This window comes from Colletotrichum fioriniae (genome assembly GCF_027942845.1).
Source record: "Colletotrichum fioriniae strain IMI 355084 chromosome Unknown scaffold_16, whole genome shotgun sequence".
NCBI classification, from domain to species: Eukaryota; Fungi; Ascomycota; class Sordariomycetes; order Glomerellales; family Glomerellaceae; genus Colletotrichum; species Colletotrichum fioriniae.
This window is the reverse complement of record NW_027076852.1, coordinates 741,601-766,946: the sequence shown is the minus strand read 5'-3', so window position 1 is coordinate 766,946 and position 25,346 is coordinate 741,601. Positions and strand designations below refer to the sequence as shown.

The window sequence follows — 25,346 nt, the reverse complement described above, 5'->3', positions numbered from 1 at the left end:
TTGAGAAGAAGAGATTGACAATGAGCCGTTGAGGTTATTATCCACCAGAAACATGCCATTTCGCTCATATAACTGAAGTATCCTTCATTGGAGGTCTAGTTGAGGTGAGAGTCCGTGAATGAACACTCAGTGAGTCAGTGAGTCCAAGCACATGCCTTCACTCCTGCATCAAATTCATCGCATAATTGTCCTGAGCTGGTCCAACCACATGATAACAGGCTTCATTTGTAAGAATGCTTCAATTTATCAGCACGCCCTTCATGTTGATTGTCATTATCGCGCCTTTGCAATGCGACGATCTCACTGCTGGCCAACTAGGCTCATCCATGATGTCAGACCCTCAAAGACCATCAGTGAGTGAGTTTGGGACTTTGGTGCTTTTAGCGCTGTAGAAACAACCGTGCTGGACCTCGGAGACCCCTCACGCTCATTCCCGATGTAACAAAACAGCCACGCAGCATATTAGGGGCACCGGAACAGTGAACATGGATTAGTAAGACTCTAGCAAGTCACTACCACTCGAATGTGACGCCATATGCACATCCGGATCGTCCAAATAAGGGCGTGTTTGTTGAACATCAGGATAAAACATCGTCGATAATCCAACCTATCCAGCCTCATTAAAGCATCCAACACAGCAGCGATTGAACAAGACACACCTCCAGACACTATCTACAGCTAGCGAGAGTCCACGCTGCAACTCCAAGTCGAAGCTTTGAAGAGTCAAAACACAAGACCACACCATTACCATGGCGTCTGAAATCAAGCCGTACAAGATCGAGGTCCCACAGTCAAAGATCGAGGAGCTCCACGCCAAGCTTGACCTCGCAAAGTTTCCATCAGAGTCTGCGCTCACCGAAAGCTGGGACTATGGTGCGCCAGTCTCAGAGGTGAAGAGGCTGGCCGAGCGCTGGCGCAATGGCTTCGATTGGCGCGCTGCAGAGGCGAAGCTGAATGAGTTGCCGCAATTCACGACAACCATCTCATTGGATGGCTTCGGCGATCTCGAAATTCACTTCGTCCACCAGAAGAGCAAGCAGCCTGGAGCTGTACCACTGCTCTTTTCTCACGGCTGTATGTTCCACCTCGTCCATTCTTCACGAGTATTTTGCCAATGACTGACTTGACACCAGGGCCTGGTAGCTTCCTTGAGGTCCTCAAGATTCTCCCGCTATTGACGACGGAGAAGAACGGTCTTTCGTTCGATGTCGTGGCACCGTCACTTCCCAATTTCGGATTCTCGGAGGGTCCGGACAAACCAGGCTTCCGTCTACCTCAGTACGCCGAGGTGATGCACAAGGTGATGCTAAAGCTTGGCTACGAGCAGTATGGTGAGTGTGCATGCTTGAACACCTATGAAATATGAGCTAACAATGAAGTAGTCACTCAAGGAGGCGATTGGGGCTTCGGAATCACCAGATTCATGGGCCTACTCTACCCAGACCATGTCCTCGCTTCCCATATCAATATGGTCTCAGCCAGCCCACCATCCTTCTTCAAGAATCCGCTACAGTACATCAAGAACCTCTTCCCCTATTCTGAGAAGGAGAAGAAAGGCATTGAGCGAAGCCAATGGTTCCAGAGAGAGGGTCGCGGATACAACCTCGAGCAAAGCACCAAGCCCGCGACCTTGGGACTTGCGTGGGCCGACTCGCCCGTGGCTTTACTATCGTGGATTCTTGAGAAGTTGCATGACTGGACTGACTCATATCCATGGACCGATGACGAGCTTCTGACTTGGATCTCTATCTACCAATTCTCGACGGCCGGGCCCGAGGCCAGCGCGCGGATTTACTACGAGGTCGCGCACCCTAAGCCGCACACGGAGCACATTACGTGGGTTCCGCGGGTGAAGCTTGGGTTGTCCATCTTCCCCATGGACCTGATTGTCCCGCCGATGAGCCATGCCAAGACGTTGGGCCCCGTTGTTTTTGCTGTCACACATGGTGATGGTGGACATTTTGCTGCTCACGAGAGGCCTGAGATATTGGCCAAGGATTTGAGGGAAATGTTTAGCAAGGGTGGTGGTGCGCATGATGTTGCGGAGGTGTTGTCGAAACAAAGTCTTCGATCAAAGTTGTAAAGCAGTTTGAAACCGGTCCCTATGGCTGATTGATAATACTCAAAATTGGAATCCCGTCTTCATTCAAAGAGTTCATAATGCTATTAATCCTGTAAACTACCAGCCTCATGCTGTTTTCCGTCTCTCAATTAATTATTTGTGCCATGTTAACGCCAGACAAGAACAATATGCCATCCTGATACCGCAGGACCATTAATTATACAGGTGCTAATCGTCATCAGACTTCGTGGCGATGAGGTATCAAGCTATGAGGTAGTCCATGGTTTCCCGGGTGAGCTGCAGCGAGGTCCTTCGGATCTGCTGGTAGATCCTGGCCAGGGTTGGCCTCTTCGTAGTGAGCCCACTTCACAAACCGGTAATACGCAGATGCGAGAGCAGCTCCCATGCATGGCCCAAGCCAGTAGATCCAGTGATAGTTGGGGAACGACCTGCCCGCGACGGCACATCCAAAGCTGCGGGCGGGGTTAAGGGAACCGCCAGTAACCCAGACGCCTATTGCAATGTCAGCCGTGCTTCGAGTGAGATTGAAGAAGAGAGGTCATTTTACCTGGAATGAGAATCATGAACAGAGCCAGTCCGACACCGATTGGTGCGAGGAAGGTATCGCGAGACTTCTCCACAGCCAACATGAAAACAACGATGACGAGCTGCGCGGTGAAAAACATCTCAAGGAAGAGTCCCTGGGCAACAGACGTCCCAGTGCCAAGCAGGGAGTTTGCCTGCGAAACTTGGCCCGGAAACATGGCTTCAACTAATCCGCCGGCGCACATCGCGGCCAGCATCTGGGCCGGCACGAGGAAAGCGGACCGCATCCATGGCAATTGACCGCCGAGAGAAAGGCCTAGAGTGACCTAGTCTCGTTCATCAGCATGCGACTCAACAAATGTGGCAGGCTGTGTTTTGCGCCCGTGAAAATGCATGCACTTACCGCAGGATTGAAGAGACCGCCACTGATGCGGTAAAAGGTCCAGACGTTGACGAGCAGAGAGAGACCGTATGACAGAGCGATAAAGACTACGCCCTCACTGCTCAGCGTACCATCACCGGCCGAGGAAACTCCCTGCTTGATCACCATAATGTTGCCTGCGTACGCAAAGTACAGGAAGAAAAAGGTGCCGACAAACTCGCCCGAGGCGGCGACGAGGTGGCCTCCCATGGTGCTGAGATGTGTTTTGGGAATCTCGTGGTGCTGCCCATTGGCGTGATCATGATGGCGGTCCTGGGGTTTCGACATCTTTAAACTCTCCTCTCTGTTTCTCTGTCTGTCTCTGTTGGTTTCTGAATCACTTGCTTGCGTCGACGCTGGCTGCGCTATCACCATCAAGGGACATGGGTGGAAGGGAGAAACATCCGAGTGCAAGGGAGGGGACCCTTTTGAACATGTATGATGGCGACATTATACCTACTTTAGGTATAGGAGAATAACAGCCATAGGGGGTAAACACAAAGGAATATCCCAAAACACCGTGCCATAAATTCTCCGTTGGGGGTTTAGCTCAACGGGTGTGGCTTGGAACGTGGTTAACTGGAAGCGGCTCTAATGACTCTTCGTGATGCGGCGCGCACGTCAGTGGTACCCCCATGGTGAGACATTTAGCCTGGCGCCCCCAATCATCGGTGCATTCGTTGAAGCTGCCGTAAGCCGCAGACGTGCTGGAATCTCTTAATCTGGCGCGCCGCCGTTCACTTTCGAGTTCAATACGATGACAAGCGGCAGGCCGCGCGCCCGCCTCCACTGCCCCATCATCCCACGTTTGATTTGTTGACAAAGACTGAAATTCCTACGCCTCGCGCCTCGCGCCTCAGTCGTCTCTCTTTTCTGCGTGGCTTTCTCTGCGTCTGGGACATTCCCCACGCCATCCACATACGTGTGGCCCGGAACTCCCCCCATCTCTGGAAATCTGGAATAGAAAGTCTAGCGTCCGTCCGTCAGTTTGTTCTGGAACTAGGAGTCCCGAAAGCCTCCGTGCCGTCAACCGGTCAACGGAAACAGGCAGTAGGCAGAGAGGTCCGAGAAATTGTTTTAATGTTCAACAGAGTGTTGCGTTTGTGCTTGTACCTGTTGAACACACTCTCATTTACATCAGATTGGTGCGACTCGGTTTGAATTGCCTTGTGTAAGTAGAACTCACCATTGAAGTTGATGCTGGCTGCGCCGGTTAACAACATCGTATCACTTTGAAATGTCACGCCGAATACGAGATAGTCAGCTTTCAAACATGGACTAGGAAGGCAGTTGCCGAAGTGCTGTGGGCCGGTCTTAAATCACTCACTCTCTTGTTTGCGTCATAGAAAACATGATTATGGAAGAGATGACTTCCGTTATCAAATAGCGCTAGCAATTTAGTGAATAGCAATGTTCGCTCAGTTCTCAAATAGATGGTATGGGATCTCCAGTTGCTTTTTCCAATAATCAGATTCATTGATAGATGTAGATAGGAAGTGATATCCAGGTCCAGGAAATGATCGCAAGCCTTCATCATGAAACGCCTGCTATTATCCATTGTGTAATGCTTGAGGGTGTGGCTCAAAGGTACCGAAACATGCAGCAGTCCACAAGTACGACCGTTGTAGCAAGTGCGACCTCCATTTGGTGTCCTACGTCGTACATCCGGGCGAATGATGTTGTCGCCGGGTAATTGTCCTTTTCGGTTCTCTTTTGGCGGCGACATCGATGAGGTCGAAAGTGGACTCGAGCATGCGCTTGCTTTGCTCACAACACCAGTGCAGGATGAAAAGATGTGCTTACGTCAAAGTGCCGACAAAGGGGTTGATCAAGTTGTAGCTTGCGGCTGACAGAAAGGCAGTCTTGATACCGTGTCAGCCACAATTCAAACACATGCCGAGATAAGATGAAACTATTGGGAGCAATAGATGCTGTATGGTTGCATGTGCTCCCACCATGGTGCGAGCTTTTTCTTGACAGATATCGAGACCGCTGAAAGAACTGAAGTTTGATGAACTCTCAGTCCCAACGCTTGTCTTTGTCATCGACGCGCTAGATGAATGTTGCACCCAAAACATTCAATCCCCTGGACAGGATAGAAGCCGGATGCTCTTTAAGGAGCTTACCAAGTTAGTAGCCATTACGGAAGTGAGAGTCCGAGTTTTCCTCACTAGTCGGCCAGAGGTTCCGATTCGGTTTGGGTTCCGGGAAGATGTATTTGAGGGCTTGCATCAAGACGTGGCACTTCACGAAATACCACGCTCCGTTATCGATCACGACATTAGAGTCTTTATAAAGTCTCAGCTTGAAGAGATACGAAATTCCTATGGGATTTCGCAGGACTGGCCAGGAGAAAGTATCGTCAAACATCTTGTTGACACTTCTACTCCTCTCTTCATTTACGCTGCAAATATCAGCAAATTCGTTAACGATCCAAGGCGAAAATCCAGCCCTTGAAAACAGTTAGAGAAGCTTTTATCCCATAGCCAAAGCGCCAAGACAACATGCGGTATTGCAACCACCTACCAGCCGATTCTGGAACAATTTTTGGTTGATCTAGACGATTTCAAACAGCAAGACCTGCTTGATCAGTTTGAATTGATCGTTGGCTCTGTCGTTCTTCTGGCAGACACTCTATCGATCCCGTCTCTCTCCTGACTACTTCATGCTGATCAAGATGAAGTTAGTCCTCATCTGGACAGCCTACAGTCGGTTGAGCATTCCAGAAGACTTTGACTCCAAAAAACCTATCCGAATCTTCCACTTGTCGTTTCGAGAGTACGTCCTCGATAAGATGAGTGGGAAAAACAAATTCTGGGTGGATGAGAAGTCTGAACATGGCCAGCTTTTTGACTGCTGCTTGCGAGTCATGATGGATGAGCCTGGCAAAGAGCTTTCTCTGAAAGATGATATCTGTCGGCTGAAAGACCACACTGTCTTGCGAAAAGAGATCCCCACCGAGGTCGTCGAGAAATTCTTTCACAAGCGTCTGGAATATGCCTGTCTTTATTGGGTTCATCATTTAGCCCAGACAGAGTCTCCCCGACAAAGAATATCTAGAGTTCATGACCTTCTCAGTCGGCATTTCTTCCATTTGATTGAAGCTATGAGCTGGATGGGGCATTACGAACGAGCTATTGCCGATATTCTTGTTTTGAAAGAGCTCTTCTTCCCTCCCAACGCTGGCAGCAGCGCAGCGGCGGACTTCGTACTGGACGCACAATGATTTCTGGCTGAATATCAAGGAGTGATCGACATCGCCCCATGTCAAATCTATTCTTCAGCTATACTGTTCTCTCCAGAAAATTCGGTCATTTAGACGACTTTTCTGAGAGAAGTCCCCCAATGGGTCACCAGAAGGCCTGAAGTTGCTCAAGAGTGGGATTCAATTTCACGAACCTTTCATCGATGTGAATCCCCTGTTGAGGCCATGAGTTACTCTCAGGATGGTCTAAAGGTAGCCATAGCTACGAAGAACGAAGTCAACGTTTGGATGGCAGTGAAAGAAACTTCTGTGGCGATGCGTCATGACGCAAATGCGGAGATAACGCAGGTGGCTTTCTTCCCTAACGGTACTTTTGCGATAGGGATGACCTCAGGAACAGTCTTGCTTTGGGACTCTGAGCAGAGCCGCGAAAGAGTTATAGATATTTCCAGCTCTGGTGTCTTCTTTCTCTCCGTATCCACAGACGGACGCATGCTCTGCGCGCTCGATGATGGATCAGTGTGTCTACTGAGCGGAGAACTCAACATAGCATGTCAGTGGCAGAGTCAGGCGCGAAGAACTCATCACATATCTTAATCACCAGATGGTAACTTCGTAGCCTTGATTGAAGATAAGTGGCGAAACGATCTGAGGGTATACGACGCCCATTCAGGGCAATGCCTTCGCCAAATCCAGGCGCCAGCTGAAGCGCGCTTCGGCGATTTCACAATATCCCCGGAAAATTTTCTGTTTGCAATAATTTAATGCAGCAACAGTATAACAGATCCTCGCACAGGAGCATGGGTTTGGGACTTGAATCGGATTGGTGACTGCGGGTACACTCATTTACCACATTCACCATGGTATCGCATCCCAACAGTTAGTCGAAACGGGATACTAGCAGCCGTTGATAACGACTGCCGAATGGCAATAAGGGATCATCTAGAGACGCCCCGATTTTAATGTCAACCTGAACTTGCTCAAGGTATTTGCTTTTCCCCTGATGGCAATTCCATGTCCACAAAGTAGTCGGATTTGGTTCGAATTATCAATATTGATCTCTTAGCCCTTAATCTTCAAATTCAGCAAGCCTATTCTTGCACTTCTAATGCGAGCGAACTTGTGAGATTTTGGAATGCTGCACCCTCACCTGATCGTTCAAATTTTGCGATTATTTCTAGCCGAGGGAAAGTGAGCGTTTGGGATAGCAGAAACCTGGGTGGACCCCTTTCTGCTCCCTCAAGGGCTCCACGTCTTATTGTCGAGGCGCAGTTGGAACACGATCACACCGATCTTGCATTGGATTGGAGCAAAGACAGTGAGATCTTGGCGATTGGACTTCCAAATGAGCTTGCTATATACAGAATGCAAGGCCCTCCAGCGGGTCAATCATTGTCGAAGACCGATGGATACCCATACAGCGAATTGGACGAAGAGCCAGTTCAGGCATCCAAATTGTTGGCCTTTTCTCCTTGTGGCTCGTATATCGGCATCATTGACGGTCGGATGAACACGTAGCGATTTCAGTTGTGGCACTTTCCTTCCCTTACGCTTCCAATGAGTGAGGCTCCGGAAGAATTTCCGGATGTTAGCGCTGTCCTTGGCAGCTTCTCACCGAACGCGACTCACTTAGCCCTGCTAAATGACAGACCGAAACTGAGACTCATCGACCTGACATCCAGCGCTACGACTTGGGAATTAAAGCTTGACTGGACCGACCGGCCAAGGGGCATCACGTACAACTCCACCGGAAGTCTGATAGATATTGAATTTGTGGGGAAATACGACACGCAGAGCGGTTATGTGTTGCTGGTAAGTGCAGAGACTGAGGATCGACTTCCCATACTGCAAATGCCAGGACCTGGCCGCTACGTGGACTCTTCCCAGATGGCTTTTACTTGTTACGACCAAGTGATCACGATCCCCTGTGACAATTCTGAGCAAAGATATAACGTTAAAAATCCATACACAACAGACCACGGAGATAACTCCGGCCAGCTTGGACCATGCAATGTCTTTGGAACCATACAAGGACGCGGTCGAGATGCGAAGAACTGAATTATGAAGCGCGGTCGAAGGATGATTCTTCTGCCGAGACATTGCGAGGAATATGTCATGGCGACCAAATACTGGAATTGGCACCCTCATCGGTTCTTTGGGTACGACCTGAGACGGAAGGTGCCCTTTTTCATCGACATGGCCTGCGACGATTGTGCCGCCGAGGACCACACATCTGCGCTCGCTGCCACTTATTTCAGTCTAGCAGGTTCTAGCCCACTGAAATCGTAAAAGAGATACCAGGAAACGTTTACACATGCTTGGTATCAAGTTGTGGTTTACCTCGTCGTGCCTTGCCTCATTTTGTGCCCTCGTGGTTTTCGTTGTGACTCAACTCAGCTTCACATCGCTCTCTGTATGTCTTGTCGGTGATCTAGAAGGTCTGAAGGATAACCTTTAGCTTGCGACTCGAGAATGATCGAGATCTCCTTAGCCATCCTCGAGACAGAGGAGCCGGTTGCCATAATCCGCGACGCTGCTTTATACAAACGAGGCACGCTGCGGCCGCTGTGCAGGAGACCTACCCCGGTAATGTGAGGTCTTTTATGATTTCTGACCTCCAACCAGCCGTTTAAAAGATCTTCGTCAACGACTTGGTCGAGTCGGATGATCTCCGTACTGGACGTTCTGGTGCTGGCCCCACTTCCGGCGGAATTAGGATCTTGTTGCTCCAAAATATCTGCGTACACCACCATGTAGAGCACGCAGATCAAGACGCCAAGGATGTCGAGTACTGTTGCGACTCTCGTAGTGCGAAAGTATTGAAGGACCTGCGCTGCGTAGTACAAGCAGTGCCTTGCTCTGCCGACATTCTGCGGTATGATGTCCAGCAGTTCGGACCGGGCTTTGCTGTGACCTGCATCTGTCGTCTGCCATTTGCCGTAGGAGTTGAGTAGCCGCAACGGTGTAATTGAGCAAATGGAAAGAACTCGGGAGAGCAAGGCGAAGTCATTCGAGTTGGTGCCGGCGTCCGTTTCGCGCAACACTTGAGAGCATCCTACTTGGGATAAAGCATCGAAGGCTTTCTGGGAGAGCATCGTCCCCATTCCTAGAGCCAGACCAGATTGATTAGCAGTACTGCCGACAGAGCCGAGTCCCATAGCTCGTAGCAGATCGCTCTCGGCAGCTTGCTGCACGATGGCCGAGAGCAGTATTGTAGACTTGGCCGGCTGCTCTAGACTCGCCGGCACTACATCGCCGAGACCAACGCGTGCAAGTAGAGCACAAAGAGTTGATGAAGGCTGCGGTGGCGGGAGAAGGTGCCACTGCTCGTAACTCGATGACCAGTACGCATCAGCTGTGGGCACCGGAGTTTGCAGCTCAGCAATTGAGAGCAGAGGAGGAAGCATGAAGAATGTCGCCTGGAGACATTCCGACACTTTTTGTGTGTAAGTTTCGTAGCACGAGGGTGGTTCAGCGAAGATGACTTACTCCAAATGAAGTGTATGATCCGGCGTTTGGCTTCGGCTTGTATCCACTGGGACCATGCGTGGTTCGCGTCTTCAGCGGATGTATGCGTGTGCATCAAAGTGCCCTCTCGAGACAGCAATTGGCGACAAAGGGTGACGAGGATATTCCGGTAGAATTGCACCTCGATGACAATGCTCCGCTCACCCGAGAGCCACTGGCTTTGATGGAACAACAATAGGGATTGCGCACAGGTCAAAACGTCATTGTTCAATAGCTCTCGAGTCTGCAATTTATTGAATGTCACATCAGTACGATGTCATGAGAAAAGCTTCAATGATGGGCCTTACATCTCTTTTCAGCATGTGCTGGGCAATTCGCTGCAGTAGTAGAACATGATCGTGATGGTGGTGCGCTAGGGAGTACCGACTGCCAAGACACACCACACTGAGTACCAGCTGCCACATCTCGGGTGACGCCTGAAATGTCGGTTTATGTAAGAAGGGCATTCGCGGATGAAAGTGCTCAAAATACAATTGCATGTATGCATCAAGGTGTCGCAAAGTTGGGAAGTTGGCGTCAAGCCCTTGGGCTTCGTGCTGTGGCAGTCGGGCTTTGATGGCTTGGAGCATGTATGCTCGCGTTTCTGCCGTCATGGGAGGTACATGAGGAATGTACTCAGCGATCAGGATGTCTTCCTCCTCCGCTGTCAGGTTGCCTGGCCCAGTAAAGACCTCAACGGCCTCCACACCTACTCTTGGTGTTGCTTTTGCACCGAAGCTATTCTGCACGCTCTGGTCATCCGCAGGTTCACCGACGGTAGCCAAAGCGGTGTCTCCGAAGCAAAATTCTGTTGATGTCCCAACTCCGAGAGAAGGAACCGGTGAGAAAGGAAATAGAAATTGGGCAGGGGTCAAGAGGACGTCCCATAGGAGGTCTGGCTCAAGCGGAGGTTGGTCCGAGACACAAGATTGCGAAGTAATAGGCTGCAAGTGCTGACGTGGCGGAGTAAGGGCAGAGAATACGTCGCCGTCGGCTACAGGCTGCGCAACGAGGATAGTCTCGTCGTCGCCTAAACTTGGTTGGTAAGAGCAGCGACGACCTTTGTTTGTACAGTTGGTACAAGGTGCTGGCCTGCAACCATCGCAGCGTTGTTTAGCTTTGGCGCAGGCTTCGCACGCACGACGTTGGTCTCGTGAGAGATGATCATCGTTGTTTTGCGTCCATTCAGCGAGGACTGCAGTCCCATGTGTACGGACATGCCGTTTCAAGGTGTCCCTTTTTCCCGCTGAAAGTCAGTCACAGACATTACAGACAGCGTGTTCAAGACACGGAGGATACACACCTTCGAGAGAAGGCTCTCTTACAGATACTGCATGTGTGAGAACGAAGGCCGGAGTGGCGGTCCAGATGTCGACTTAGATGCTCGCGCCGACGGAAGGTCTGCCCGCATTCGGGACATGGCAGTGATGCGGAGGCGGAGGAGGAGGAAGTGAGGGAGGATGAGGGGCAGTTGCCGTCACCGACACCGTCGGCAGCGCCTTCGTTATCGGCATTGCTACCTCGATTGGCAACTGCGGAGGTACGCGATCGCATGTTGAACAATTTAGTGAGGTGTGGAATCGCGGTATGTCTGCGGAGCAAGATGGGGAATGTTGGGTTCCGAAATATCGCGGCGGTGGCGGCGGCGGGGGTGGGGATCCCGAAATATGTGGAGAAATGGCGGCGGGGCCGCGGGGGTGGAGGGATGCCGATGAGTAACTCCCGTCTTGCATTCTACCGACAGCCACCGCAACTCGCGAATGTCACAGTGGGCGGGACTCAATTCGCCATCTCAATCAAGCTCGGTCCCGTTTACATCAATAGATCGAACTGCCTCAAGCCATGTCAAGGAGTCGTTAACGCTGAGACGTTATGATAGGCATTGTATAGCGAACTGCTTTGACGCCGCGATCTGACTTCTTTGCGTTACTTTCATTTTGCAATTTTCAGAAAAGCATATCCGATGTACCCAGTTGCAGTGCAGTCACCCTGGAACCCGTCTCCTTCTCGACCGCTTGCGTAGCTGGGCTTACATCCACCGTCCACGGCTTGATCGGCGCCTTATCGTGCAAACACCAGATCACCTTGTTCGGCTCTCCCAGAAGCTTCGATACTTGCACCGCGAACTGCGCCGCAGATCCATCAAACGGTCGTCCGTTCAAGTTCGCCCGCCCAGCAATTGCCTGAATGAGCACGTCTGGCTGTGGCTGCACCGTCTTCAATATTCCATCGTACCCGCCCAGATGTCCATTCCACAGCAGTGTCTTGCCCTCCCCGAACAGGAAGTTGTACATTAGCTGCCCTCCGTCAAAGTGAGACATGCATTCCCTCGCCGGGCCGTTGACGTAGTCGACGAAAGAGCGCATGCCCGAGTCCATAGCATCGCGAGACATGTGGTCGCCAATCTTGAGGAGGCCGTATTTCATGCCGAATGTGATATCCAGTGTGCAAGCGTACTGGCTTGCTCCTCCAATGTACTCCTTGCCTGTATCCATAATCGCAGGCACATCTGCATGCGAGCCACCAGGCATGAGACAGTGTAGTGAAGGCCAGACATGGACGGAGGTCGCGGCCAATCTAGCATCCGGAGCCGGAGGAGCGCCTGGTGGCCCAGGAGCGGTGTCAACTTCACCGCGAGCTGCAGCTTGACGGCACTTGAAAGGAAAAAGAGGGATGCGCTCGCCACCAGATACCGGGATCAACTGGCCATCGGGCACTCCAGCTGACCGAAGGACGTTGATAGCTTCGCCATTAGCAATAACATGCGCTCCGGTTTTGATTGCGATCTTATCGGCTCCGGGAAGACTGAAGAACACCTAGTGAGTCGGGTTTGTGGACAAATCTAAGTGACTGCAATGCGAATTAGTGTGATACTCACTGATCAAAATGTGCGTGGGAGATGAAGATGTAATCCGCTTCATCCACATCGTCGATAGCCAACACTTTGGGCAGAACACCTGGGCGCTCCAGCCATGTGTCCAAGAAGATGACGAGACCGTTGGCTTTCACGCGAAACGTGGTAGCACCTGGGTGATTGATGAGCCTCACAAACCTCGGCAGCAACTAAGAGACACTAAATGTGGCGGCAACTCACCGAACCACTCGATTGTGGCATCCATGCTGAAGCTTTTGCCTGTCAACGCCGTGAAGTGGAGAAGAAAGCAAGCTATAGTTCAGATTGACGTCTGGATTGAATCCGAACCATCCACCTAGATATAGTTAGGTTGGAGTCACAGACCCTCTGATGACCAAGCCCGGGGACCCCCGCAACTCCGCACCGCGAGGCGAACTTATCCTACACTCCAGGCTTTGCAGACACTGTTGGATCCCATCCAACGCCGCCCTTGTAACTACCTAGACAACTTTCAGGATCCTGTCGACAAGCCGTGTCCAGCCTTCGTCTCTGGCTTGTGCCAATGATCCTCGCCAAGCGACAATCCCGTCGGGCCTCACAAGCACACCGCCGGACCTCTCTACACCGCGGTATCTCTCCCATTGCCCAGTCTTGGCTCGCCATCCATATTGTCCAACAATCGCCACTTTCACGCTGTCGTCGTCCATCCTCTTCTCCGATGTGTTCTCCACAAATAGGGTCAGTAGGTCCAGGTCTAAGATATCACGTAACGCCACTGTCCTGTCGTCGCGCGTCACCCAAGCATGGGGAAGATCATGCCCTGGAATCGTCGACATGTAGTACGTGTGATGTACAAGTGTGCCGTCTGCCGGCTGTTGTCCTCCATACGTTGCTCTACCCTCAGAGTTGATGTCTGCGCTTGGGTCGAGCCAGCCTACTTCGTACCCTGGCGCCTTGAACTTGGTATCCAACGCTTGTGGTGCCAACTAGATAAGTCGTTGCTTCTCTGGGTATTCAGGGTGTCGTTTGTCGAAGAATGCCGCACCTGCTGCGAGGTTCTCGGCTTGACTCTGCGACGCGCTAACACCCATGACACGATCGATCTGACATGAGTGAGAGCGCAAATTGTTGAGGCTGGTCTGCCCGACTCGTTTTCCGACCTCTTAGCGCTCCTCGTAGTAAGTGTTCAAGAGACTGTCATGATGCCTGCCCGGCCGCTTGAGGGCCATGGACAGTTTCCACACGAGATTTTTTGCGTCTTGTATGCCAGAGTACATTCCTAGGGCTTTTCAAGAATCAGCATTGTCTGAGTATCATGTCATATCAGAGGCGCGTGGTTTACTTGCAACTTACCGCCCCTTGGTGGAGTTCGGTGAGCGCTGTCGCCCACCAGGAAATGGCGTCCGACACGCCATTGCGATGCGTAAAGAGCATTCACCGTCCACTCACTCAGGGAGATCAGCTTCATCTCAAGGTCCGGTATGCCGAAGGTCCTCCTCGCGCGAGCCAGTGCCGTCTCAACATCGAACTTGGTCGGGTCGTCCGCTGCCTGCGCGCAGACAAACATCCATTCCTCTATTTTCGGACTAGCCATCGCTTCCGGTCAAAGCCCCAGATGATAAAGGTAGCCGATGAGCGTGCTGCCCCCTATCGCCGGGTTTGTGAACCACGTTATGAAGTTGCGATTATCGGGATGCAGGTCCCTAATTGGAGAGCGAGTATGTGTGCTTATCATATTCAAGAGGTCACCCTCGCCGCTCCAGTCGACTCCCAGCTATTTTGCGAACTGACGGCTGCCGTCCGCAACGATCACATACGTCCCTCTGTGTCGGGAAACGTCACCCGTGATGCGGTTCTTCACAGTAACTTCCGCGAAATCGCCGTGATCTTCTGTCGTCAACACTTCACGCCCGTAGAAGATTTTATGACGATTCTGCTCCACGGCGCGTCGCTCCAAGATCGGTTCCAAATTTACCTGCGGCAGAATGCTGCATATCGACGGACTATGTTGGGCGTACTTCGCTGCATACTGGCCGCCTGCCCACGCATCTCTGGAGAACACTTCTTTCCCCTCTTCTCCGAGCGAGGTGTACCAGGCGGTTCGTCCGGCTTTCTCGGCCGGCGCTGAAATTGCGTAGACTTCCTCCTCTACTCCCATGACACGAAGGATCTCAGTCGTACGCTGGTTGATGCCGCACGCTTTTGAATGGATTGAAGTTGACGGATGGCGCTCGAACAATTTGTTTGAGATGCCTCGCAAAGATAGCAGTTGGAGCATGTCAGGCCAATTGGGCCGCCACCTATAATAATCACAGGAACAACTCTATTATTTCCTTCGCTGGACATGATTGCAAATATCCCTGGATAGCTGAAGTATACAGTAAGGGAGTGCTAACAATATTTTCAATGCATCAAGAAAGCGGAGGTTACGTTGAGTATCGCAGGCCCGACGTATTTTGTGTTGCGCAGCAGACTCCGCACGAAAGAACTCGCCTTATTAACAAATTAACACACAATACGACAGTGCAAGGAGACGTCGAAAGCACCGTGCCATTGCTTCCGGTGATGAGGCGGCGAAGTTCCCCGTTTGCTGCGGAGAATGTTCAACAATATGTGTAGCAGGTGCTCGCTCCTAGGTAGGATATCCATCACAAAAAGGAGTCGGTAAAGCAAATCCATTGTCACGCTACATTCATAACGTCCTTTGCGATTATCAGCACACCGGCTCAGTTAATAGATACAGATCACCTACATGCACTACTTCTCATGCGATACATAGTCTACCTTCACTTCGGCTTTCAAGCCAATAGTCTCTAAGGCAGAAACAAACCATCCCATCGCGGTCATAGCCATTCCGACGAAAGTAATCATCATCTTGCCCGATAACGTCGTTAAATCCAGCGAAGTCACGGTCTCACTGGCCTTCACCATCTTAAACGCCCGCGTATACATCTCTGCGTCGAATGTGCGCGCTAGAGCGGTGAGTTCCCCATCAGACGGCACGTCCTGCTCAAATGTTGCTTGGTGGAAAAGTTCAACAAGATTGGCGGCGTCAGTCAGCGCCTGGTTTGCACCCATGCCTCGACCAGGCGTCATGGGGTGCACGGCGTCGCCGATCAGAACCACTCGCGAATTCTTATCAATACCGTTTCGCCAATCCGTCTTCGGCTTGACGGAGCTGGTTACAAGGCCTGTCCGGACAGCCTCAGTCGCTGATCGCATGATGAGTTCTAAAGGTTTGCCATAGCCAAGGTCGTTTCGGAAGTAATCTATAAGGTGAGGAATGATCTTCTGAGGGTTCGAGCCGGCCTTCGCTATCAGCTCGTCTCCTCGGGCTCTCGGTATACCGACCGACCAGAACAAGGTGTATGACTCTGTGCCGCTGGTATCTAGGTCCTTCTGGGGGTCATAGACGGATGCAAATCCAGCAACATCTTTGCCGCCCAAGAACATTACCGAGCCAGATTCAACGAGCGACTTGGGCAGCTCATCTCGTACGGACCGTGAAATGATGCCGCGAGACTGGATCAAAGTCATGCTGTCTAGCTTGATCTTGTTGTTAAGGCCAACCTGTCGGTTGACCTGGCTGTTGCTGCCGTCTGATGCGATAAGAATGTCGGCCTCCTGTGAAACCTGGCCATCGAAGTGTAGCTGCACGCCGCATCGCTCACCCGGCATCAGCTCAAAGCGTGCAAAGGTGTGGTCGAAGTGAACCCGCCCTTGAACTAGTAATGGCTGTAGAAGAGCACCACGCAGTCCCTTTCTAGGTATGGCTTGACTCTTGGGATACAACTTGAGATCGCCGAGGCGCAGACGAACCGCGAAAGTATCGGGATCAACAATGGTAGGCGCTTCCGCCTGATCACCGGCCCAAACCTCGCGGATCAATGACCAGAGCTCAAGGTCGGAGACTGTCTTCAGAGCATTAAGGCCATTGGCGCTGATGCGGAGCTGATACCCGCCACGCTCTGAGTTGAATGCAATTGTGTCGCGTTCGAAGACCTGGACATCGAATCTCCCAGCTAGGTCTTTCAGCAAGCCGTTGGCGACGGCAAGTCCAGAGATTCCTGCGCCAATGATGGCGACTCGAATTTTGCGATGCTTGCCCTCGTGAGGAAGAAACTGAGACGAAGCCATCGTGGCTTATTTGGTTAAAGTGAATGAAGGACTTATATGCGTAACGAGCAATCGCGGTAGTCTGAATGATGAGAGACGTTTCTTCCCATCTAGGAAGCCATGAGGTCTGTTTTGAAGTAATTATTGCCTGTGCCAAGAGGTCCGTCTTGTGACATTGTAGAATTGCTCTAGAGGGACGGCACAACACCACATCGGAATACCCCACAATGCGGAGGCATCCGTATGAAGCAAGGAACCTAGAACGGCGTCATGTTCTTCTCCTCACCGTAAAAGCACCCACCCGCCGAACGTGGGCTTGTTGTGTGCCGCCAACATCCAACGCATCTGGCGTCTCGAGAAGCACAACAGCCATGTCAACAATCAGCATTTCAGGAATAGCGATACCCCGCCTATGCTTCGGAGTGGGAACCCTCATGAAGTGGGCACCTGGCCACACTCATCCACTTCCTACGGACAGCAGCGTCGAAATTCAACAAGCGATTGACGCGGGGTTCCGTCACTTCAACACTGGTGATATCTACACCAACAATGACAGCTTTGCCGAAGTCCTCCGCCGCAGCAATCTCAAACGTTCCGAGATCTTCCTATCCCTTAAGATCAACACCTACGCATCCCTAGGATGTCGAGGCCGCGATCACATGATCCAGGCCGTAAAGCAGGAGATTGAGCGGTTTGGGATACTAGAGGGCTATGTCGACATCCTACAGCTGCACTTCCCGCCCCGCGGTTATGATGGGAACATGACCAATCGCGATGCATGGCATGTGCTGGAAGATCTCAAGGATGAGGGAGTTGCTCGCATTATTGGTGTATCGAATTGGTATGTCGTCAATAACACAACGATGGGGTGTAACCCGATCAAAGCTCACGAGCGCGACTCTGTAGGACCTTGCCCGACTACCATGACATCTTCAACGCCAGCGACCTCAAGCACCCTCCACAGCTCAACGAATACGAGTTCAATCCTTTCTTGCTGTCTGATCCCAAGGTCCGGCAACTCCGCGAGTTCGAAATCAAGCACAACGTTGTCCCAATGAGTATGAACACCATCAACTAAGTCTCTGGGGAATAAATCTCCCAAGCTGACAGCCGCGCAGACTATGGCCTTTTGACAGCCGTCAGCGGCCGCTTGCCCACTAAAGACAGCACAGCATTGTTGCAGAAGTTGAAAGAGCAGGCGAAGCAAACGAGGCTGTCCACAGCTGATCTGCTGCTCAGCTGGGCATACTACCGACTTGATGGCATTGTCGTGACATCTACATCGAAGGCAGACCGCGCTAAAAAGACCTTCGAGCTCCTTTCGGCTAAGCAAGCGCCTGTTAACGGTCAGATCTACGAGGAGATTGAGAAGGCGGCAACGCTGGATGGTCCTGAAGGTAAGGTATTCTATGGCCATCCTCACATGGAGAAAGCTCGCCAGCAAGATGTGAATGCTCGAAAATAGGATCCATAGCAAGTAGCAAATACCATTATCTATATCTTTCAACTTGAGAGGGCAGCTAGGACTCCCCAACCTACATAGTCATTGAACCACAAGTGAGCCTCCAAAACATGGACTACTAATAGACAGGCTTCGTTAGAATTGCGCCTTGTACTATTTTAATGTATGCTGTAGAACTCTCACGACATGGCTTCAACCCCGCGTTTAACTGTCTTCTACAAGAGAGTTCAACTACCCCACCGCCACTTACCATGAGAGTTTCGGCACCCCACCACATCCTGCAACGTCACTAGTGTTTCCCCACGCCCTCATTCCCCAAGAACCGTACGTTATAAGCTTGGTCTACACTACAGGTTTCCAAACAAAGTATCTCCAAGCAAAAATTGCCATGTCTCTTCTTGTGCTCTTTGGTTCTCTCGCGCTCCTTGCCATCAGCTGGCTGCTGAGCCACATCCTTGCATGTCTTTCACTCCCTGAAGCGTACGGGCCTGCACTTGCCAGATGGACTGATGCATGGTACATCTGGAAAATATGGCAGGGCAAGTATGAGGCGTACGACATCGAAGCACATAAGGCTGGCTGTAAGTGGCTACCATTCTTTGGCTCTAATCACTTCCTGGCCTATTGCTGAATGACCACCAAAGCCAGGAAAATCGTTCGCATCGGGCCTCGCATGTACAGCATTGATGACCCGGCCATGGCTCGCGTAATCTATGGTATCTCATCTCCCTTGCCAAAAAGCGGATGGTACGATGCCTGGGGAGACCCTCGCATCCTGAACCACAATCTCTTCAGCGCGCGCGATCGCGCCGTGCACGGCCTCATGCGCCGCAAAGTCGCCAGCATGTACTCCATGTCGACAATCAAGTCCTACGAGCCCTATGTTGACAGCTGTGTTGCGCTTCTTCTGAAGCGTTTCGACGAGTTCACCGAAAGTGGAGAGACGTTTGACATGCAGCAGTGGATGCAGAGCTATGCATTTGATGTGATTGGTGAGATCACGGTGAGTTTGGTGGTCCGCTTACTTGCCCGATTGCATCAATTTTCTGACTCTTATAACAGTTCGGCAGACGAGTAGGTTTCTTGGAATCTGGCGGACAAGATATCGACGGCATCATGCGAGGTCTAGAAGACGCCAACGCGTTCTGTACACTTTCGGGCGTCAACGCCGTCTTGTTACCCATACTTCTCGTCCTTTATGGTAACCCTATTCGTGGTATCGCAAGTTTTGCGCGAAAGCTCCAATCCGAGAGCGATGATATCGACATCAAGGAAAAGCATGGCGGAGAGACCTTCCTGACAAAAGTTCAACGACTACAGAAGGAATACCCGGAGGAATTCGAAAGATTTCGTGTTCGAACGCTTACTTTGACAGGAAACGTTGCAGCTGGAAGTGACACCACGAGCATTTCTCTAACCAGTGCGATTTACCATCTTCTCACCACAAATGGTGTCGCAAAGAGCATGTACGAAGAGCTAGATTCTCAAGGCTTCTGCTCTAGCCTCGATGAACACATCACTTTTGACCAAACCCAGCAACTTCCGTACCTCCAGATGGTCATCAAAGAAGCCCTGCGACTCCATCCAGCCGTCGGCTTGCCCATGTGGCGCGAGGTCGTAGGGTCCGGTCTGGACGTCGATGGAACCCATTTTCCGGCTGGGGTAAGTCTTCAAAGCCTTATTCAACATGGCACAGCCGCAAAAAATTGTTCTGACTGCTTTGGACAGACAATTATCGGTATCAATCCCTGGGTAGCGCATCGGAACGCAAAAGTCTTTGGCACAAACGCCGCAGACTTCATACCAGAACGGTGGGATCCCCAACACGCCTCCTCGGAGACGTTAGCGGCCATGGAGCAGTACTACCTGCCTTTCGGAGCGGGCGCGAGGACCTGCATAGGGAAGCATATATCAAGCCTGGAGATGGTGAAGTTGATCCCAGAGCTAGTCAGGCGGTATGAGTTTAAGTGTCTCAGTGGGGAATTGAAGACTGTTAACAGGTGGTTTGTAAAGCCACAGAAAGTACTCTTTAGTGTTAGGCGAAGAGGACTTAGATCTTGAGTTTGAACAGCAGAGGATTAATACTTTGCCTTATTGGCAAAAGGAAGTTAAAGTCCCTGTTCATTATTACGGGCGATATGCCGCTAGACTACCAGTATACAGTCTAAAACAACTTCCGCGTGGCGTTCCACTACCCATGGATTTCAATGTCGTAACTGAACACAGCTCAAGCTCGCAAGCGAATCCTGGATTTCCTAGGTTGAGATCAAAAACTGATCGATGTGCAAAAATCATGCATATTTCTGGCTTGTATGAGAATCCTGTACGGTTCAAGCGAGCTGTTTGGACAATCTATAAAACCAAGCCACCTCGCATCGCAGTCGACAATAGCACAAGGCTCGCTCTTCCCTCTTCCCCGCCCCCTCTCCGGGGGCTCCTTTCATCACAAGTCAAAGACTTCAGCACATCTTTGCTTACACCTACTTCTGACCTGAGCCCGGCGTGTCTCCTCCGATTGCGGGGGTGGGGGGGCCCATCCGTGGAGCACCGCAAAACGAATCTGGGGAATTGCGGAGTCCTTAGTACTTAGTATACTTTACAATACGTGGAAAGTTGCACAGCTCTCTCATCCCCCTGGAGTTTCTTGTTATCATTTCATGTTGACATCCGAGAAACTTAACACCATGTCACAGACTGTACAGCCCTTCTCTGTACCTGTCTTGTTTACCGAGCTCCAACATGAGCCAAAGAATACCTGGGTTGCCTATGGCCCTTCTGAGAGGCGAATCATTGCCAAATGTTGGACCAAAGAGGCGGGCCGTATGGCATTCGCGGTCGATACAGTCTGGTAGAAGGATGTCCGCATTCAGCTCCGAGATGGTGTCGAGCTCTTGGCTGACATTTTTCGTCCGCTGACATCCGATCCTAGCCATCATACCATGGAGCCCATATGGTAAGACCGGAACCAGTCTGCTGCAGCTTGACATTTTACCGTGGAGAGTCGGTGTGCCTCGCTCTGCGACGAGTATTGGTCGTTCAAATCCAGCGGCGGTTTTTACGTGTACGGGACCCAAGAAGGCTATGACGGATATGACTGTATTAAGTGGACCGCGCGACAACCTTGGTGCAATGATAAGGTTGCCATGGCCGGGAACTTGTGGCTTGCGACAACGCAGTGGTTCATCGCTGCCGAACAACCTCCTCATCTGACTTACATGGCACCTTGGGAAGGGCTCGGAGACTCCTATAGGGAGTCTATGTGTCGCGGTGGCATTCCTGACCATGCTTTCTGGGACGTGTCGATGGGGTGGGCATGCGGTAAGCGTTGTGTGCTCCTCATGTGGGTGTGGTTTGCGAGCCTTCTCCGACGTAAAGTCTTCCATAGGACCTGGGATGCGCGAGAACGTCAAGTATGGTACCTGGAACGACTACTGGGAAGACAAGAAGCCGAAGCTCCGCAACATTACTATTCCGATGTATTGATGCAACTGCCAGCTTCTCAAATGGGCTACATATCGAGGGATCAGTCAGAGGATTCCAGCTCTCTCGATCATCTGAAAAATGGTACTTCTTCCGTCAGGGATGAGGCGTATTGTCATCTACTTAAATTTCCGAGACACTGCAAAAGGTTGCGCTGGACTGAAACTCAAGAATGGCACGACATTTACCAGCAGGAGAATCTCGATGACTTGCAGCGATTCTTCGACAAGTACATGCTGGATCAAAACAATGGCTGGGAGACTACGCCCAGGATCCGATACTCGCTGCTTGGTTTCAACCGTCCAAGCGTATTCAATCAGCCTGCTGCTCGGTTCCGCCAGCGAAGTTCAGGTACGAAACCTTGTTCCTTGATGCGACGAATGGATCTCTGGAGCACCGGAAGCCCTCGTCTGAGAGCGTGGTTGAGTATCAAGCGGATTCGCCTTCTGACGATGGATGCTCGCTCGTCCACACCTTCGAGGAGTACACCGAGCTCTGTGGTGTATCGAAGGCCAAAGTGTACATGTCAACAATTGGTCATGACGATATGGTAAGTTTCCCCGTTCAGGCGGATCAAGTGAGCTTTCGTACATCATAAGTGCTTAATCTTAACGAACTTCCGCAGGATGTCTACGTTATGCTACGCAAGCTCGACAAGAATGGCAAAGGATTGTGGCACCAGTATAATACCATGGAAGACCTCCCAAAGGGCGCGACAGTGGGCGATATTCCTAATGAAAACATTTGGTAAGTCACAGCCCTGCTTCATTCATCATTCACAGTCAGAAATCATACGCTCCAGGGTCCTCTGACACAGGCGAACCATATGCAGGCGCTACATTGGACCCAACGGTCGTCTTCGTGCATCGCGTCGCGCCATCGCAAACGAGGCGCTCGAGGGCCTTGATAAAGACACATATAAGGAGCTAATGGGACCCGCGTACGTGTATCATCCACCTACAGCACCGCAAGCATTACGCCGCGGAGAAGTTGTCGAGCTTGAGATTAGTCTCTGGGCTGGGGGTATGATATTCGTAGATCTTCCTCATGGTCTGACAATGTGAGGTTCAGTGTGCGCCTCTAATTTGACCTACAGCCGTCAAGCTATGTGCTATAATTGCTGAGTGTTAAGAAGGTGGGCAGTCTCGTCTCTTTACAGTCTATCTTCTTTCACACACGCGATGGGAGCCGTTCCTCCCACGTATCACGAGACTGGCTGATCAGCGGAAAGGCCGTTTGCTGTGATGCCCTCGCTATACATCAACACAAGAGGGAGCATCCTGCTTGTAGTGAGGATGAAGTGACTAACGATAGTTAGGCAAAAGAATCTACCCGACCACTCGATTAATCGTCGAATGTACAAAGCTGGTGGGGCTAAACTCATATCATCCTGTGGCGTGACGGAGCAGAGCGTAAACACTTTTTTTCATCAAGTGTTTCTGAGCCTTTTGTCAACCCATCATCTCTTGTGGAGTGCTTTCAGCCCCAGACCTCGGCCGCTAGCTAGTCTTATAGATCAAGGCCAGAGCCAGGACCAGGACCAGGGTCTCGAGTCTTCCCCCCTCGGCCAGGTCCCCACGTGGTTCAGAAGGGAGCCAAAGCATCGTGATCTGGGGTAGTTGTGCGGGGTGAAGCGAACGAAGCGGAGCTATCCCCAGCGACAAGATCGAACTTCAATGCTTGCGTTGAGTTTCAAAGTGGGAATATGGTTCGTGATCATATCACGACGAATAGCCTGTGAGAACATGATTTTCGGTGCTGAGCGAAACCACATCGGTGGTCCTAGTTTCTGTGGATCTGGCAAAATTTTGCTAAATCGCGGCATCTAGAGTCGGCAGTCATGAATCTCCACCAATTCCGACTTTCGGAACCACTTAGACTTGAAGATGCCGGTGGAGGCTTTTAGTATGCACTTTCTATGTTATGACCCAACCTCATGACTTCGTGATAACAACTCCTCGTTTCTCGGTCAATCTAACCACGACATAGTTGGCTTCTTCACGACCACCATTCAATAATCCGCAAAATGCCATTTCTTAACCCTCAGCCCAAGATCATCATAGCCGGTGCAGGCATTGGTGGCCTCACCACGGCACTGTCCCTCCATGCCGCTGGCTTCACAGACATCCACATCTTCGAAGCAGCGTCACAGCTCACAACTCTTGGCGTCGGCATCAACGTGCAACCCTCGGCCATTCTCATTCTCCGCAATCTCGGGCTGCTGGAAGCTTTCGAGAAGACCGGCATCAAGACGCAAGAACTGAACTTTTACAACCGCCACGGCCATCCTATTCTCAGTGAGCCACGAGGTCTCAAGGCAGGCTATGCGGTGCCGCAATTCAGCGTTCATCGCGGCGAATGCCAAATGCTGCTTCTGAGTGCTGTCAAAGAGCGTCTGGGCGATGGGGCGGTGAACCTCAACCACGCTCTGACAGGGTTTTCACAAGACGAGAAGAGCATCACAGCAGACTTTTCGCAACGGCGAGATGGTGCGCCGGCAGGGCAGTCTAGCGTCACCGGCCACATCCTCATAGCCGCCGACGGAATCAATTCAACTGCGAGAAAGGTCCTCTACCCCAACGAAGGCCCGCCACGGTTCTCGGGTCGCATGCTTTGGCGCGGCTGTATCGAGCGTGAGCCGTATCTCACAGGAGCATCAATGGTCTGGGCCGGTCACGCCGATCAGAAGTTCATTGCCTACCCCATCAGCCAGCGTTCCGCAGACAAGAGCAAGAGTCTTGTGAACTGGATCGCCGAGCTAAGGATACGAGACAAGGATGACGAGGATCTCACGCCACCAAAGACGGATTGGACAAAAGCAGTCGACAAATCTGTGTTTGAGGGGCCGTTTCAAGGGTGGCGGTGCGGCGGGCTCGAGATGAAGGATCTCATCGACGCGACTGAGAAGGTTTTCGAGTTCCCGATGAGCGATCGGGATCCTGTTGAGCGTTGGAGTTTCGGCCGTCTCACCTTGCTTGGTGATGCTGCGCATGCCATGTACCCGATCGGCTCCAACGGCGCATCGCAAGCTATTATCGACGCGGAGACTCTTGCGAAGAAACTTGTTGAGAACCGAGACGATGTGGTGGCGGCGCTGAAGGCGTATGAGTCGGAGCGGTTGCCAGCCACATCCAAGATTATCATGGCAAACCGTGGAAATGGGCCGGATCACGTCTTGCAAATATGCGAAGAAAGAGCACCCGATGGTTTCGAGAATGTCTACGATGTCGTCCCGAAGGACGAATTGGAAGATATTGGTCGGGTCTATAAAAAGGTGGCTGGCTTCGAAATGGAAAGTGTAAACAAGAAAGCACAAGAAACAGAGGGCATTAGTGAGAAACTAGGATTGAAGAGCCCAGCTGAGTGGATTTGGGTCTCATAGCTAATCGAGCGTTGATGTTTGGCGCCTAGAGAAATCTCAGTTGGCTTTAACAGACATGCTAGCAAGTTGAGAAAATCATTGGGGTGTTAATTCTGGCCCTTCTAGAATTTCATTCTAAAGCTATCTGCGGTGTATTGCAACTCAAAAGCTGTCCTGAAGCCATGCGGGCCTTTATTTGGTGCCCTCTAAGACGAAGCACGAGTATTAGTAGTAAGAAACAGGTTGCAAGGAGCATGCAGTCAATAGCTCCGGAAGAGGCTGACCGGGAGCAAGTTGCCAGAGGCTGAATTTGACTTGTCAATGTCTCTGGT

At 51.3% G+C, this 25,346-nt stretch overlaps 7 protein-coding genes across 7 annotated transcripts; 3 read left to right on the top strand and 4 right to left on the bottom strand.

The window, feature by feature from the left end:
• Positions 1 to 749: 749 nt before the first annotated feature.
• N0V96_011062 (uncharacterized protein) lies at positions 750 to 2,083 on the top strand (the record flags this gene model as incomplete). Its single annotated transcript, XM_053198643.2, has 3 exons — positions 750 to 1,074; positions 1,134 to 1,331; positions 1,383 to 2,083. The coding sequence occupies 3 exons, from the start codon at positions 750 to 752 to the stop codon at positions 2,081 to 2,083; spliced, it is 1,224 nt and encodes a 407-aa protein (XP_053043954.1).
• A 217-nt stretch (positions 2,084 to 2,300) lies between these two features.
• On the bottom strand, positions 2,301 to 3,239 carry N0V96_011061 (uncharacterized protein; the record flags this gene model as incomplete). The annotated part of the gene is made up of 3 exons (XM_053198642.1): positions 2,301 to 2,575; positions 2,631 to 2,934; positions 3,012 to 3,239. The coding sequence occupies 3 exons, from the start codon at positions 3,237 to 3,239 to the stop codon at positions 2,301 to 2,303; spliced, it is 807 nt and encodes a 268-aa protein (XP_053043953.1).
• Positions 3,240 to 11,687: 8,448 nt separating this feature from the next.
• Positions 11,688 to 12,860, bottom strand: N0V96_011060 (uncharacterized protein; the record flags this gene model as incomplete). The annotated part of the gene is made up of 3 exons (XM_065759146.1): positions 11,688 to 12,546; positions 12,620 to 12,743; positions 12,836 to 12,860. 3 exons carry the CDS (start codon positions 12,858 to 12,860, stop codon positions 11,688 to 11,690), a joined length of 1,008 nt encoding a protein of 335 aa, XP_065612244.1.
• An 898-nt stretch (positions 12,861 to 13,758) lies between these two features.
• On the bottom strand, positions 13,759 to 14,189 carry N0V96_011059 (uncharacterized protein; the record flags this gene model as incomplete). The annotated part of the gene is made up of 2 exons (XM_065759145.1): positions 13,759 to 13,880; positions 13,949 to 14,189. The coding sequence occupies 2 exons, from the start codon at positions 14,187 to 14,189 to the stop codon at positions 13,759 to 13,761; spliced, it is 363 nt and encodes a 120-aa protein (XP_065612243.1).
• Positions 14,190 to 15,352: 1,163 nt separating this feature from the next.
• N0V96_011058 (uncharacterized protein) lies at positions 15,353 to 16,732 on the bottom strand (the record flags this gene model as incomplete). The annotated part of the gene is made up of 1 exon (XM_053198639.1): positions 15,353 to 16,732. One exon carries the CDS (start codon positions 16,730 to 16,732, stop codon positions 15,353 to 15,355), a length of 1,380 nt encoding a protein of 459 aa, XP_053043950.1.
• A 413-nt stretch (positions 16,733 to 17,145) lies between these two features.
• Positions 17,146 to 22,717, top strand: N0V96_011057 (uncharacterized protein; the record flags this gene model as incomplete). Its single annotated transcript, XM_065759144.1, has 12 exons — positions 17,146 to 17,552; positions 17,618 to 17,769; positions 17,830 to 18,108; positions 18,527 to 18,754; positions 18,818 to 19,176; positions 19,236 to 19,835; positions 19,902 to 20,104; positions 21,103 to 21,126; positions 21,802 to 22,004; positions 22,088 to 22,203; positions 22,279 to 22,400; positions 22,486 to 22,717. 12 exons carry the CDS (start codon positions 17,146 to 17,148, stop codon positions 22,715 to 22,717), a joined length of 2,925 nt encoding a protein of 974 aa, XP_065612242.1.
• A 962-nt stretch (positions 22,718 to 23,679) lies between these two features.
• On the top strand, positions 23,680 to 25,035 carry N0V96_011056 (uncharacterized protein; the record flags this gene model as incomplete). Its single annotated transcript, XM_053198636.2, has 1 exon — positions 23,680 to 25,035. The coding sequence occupies one exon, from the start codon at positions 23,680 to 23,682 to the stop codon at positions 25,033 to 25,035; it is 1,356 nt and encodes a 451-aa protein (XP_053043947.2).
• Between the last annotated feature and the right edge of the window lie 311 nt (positions 25,036 to 25,346).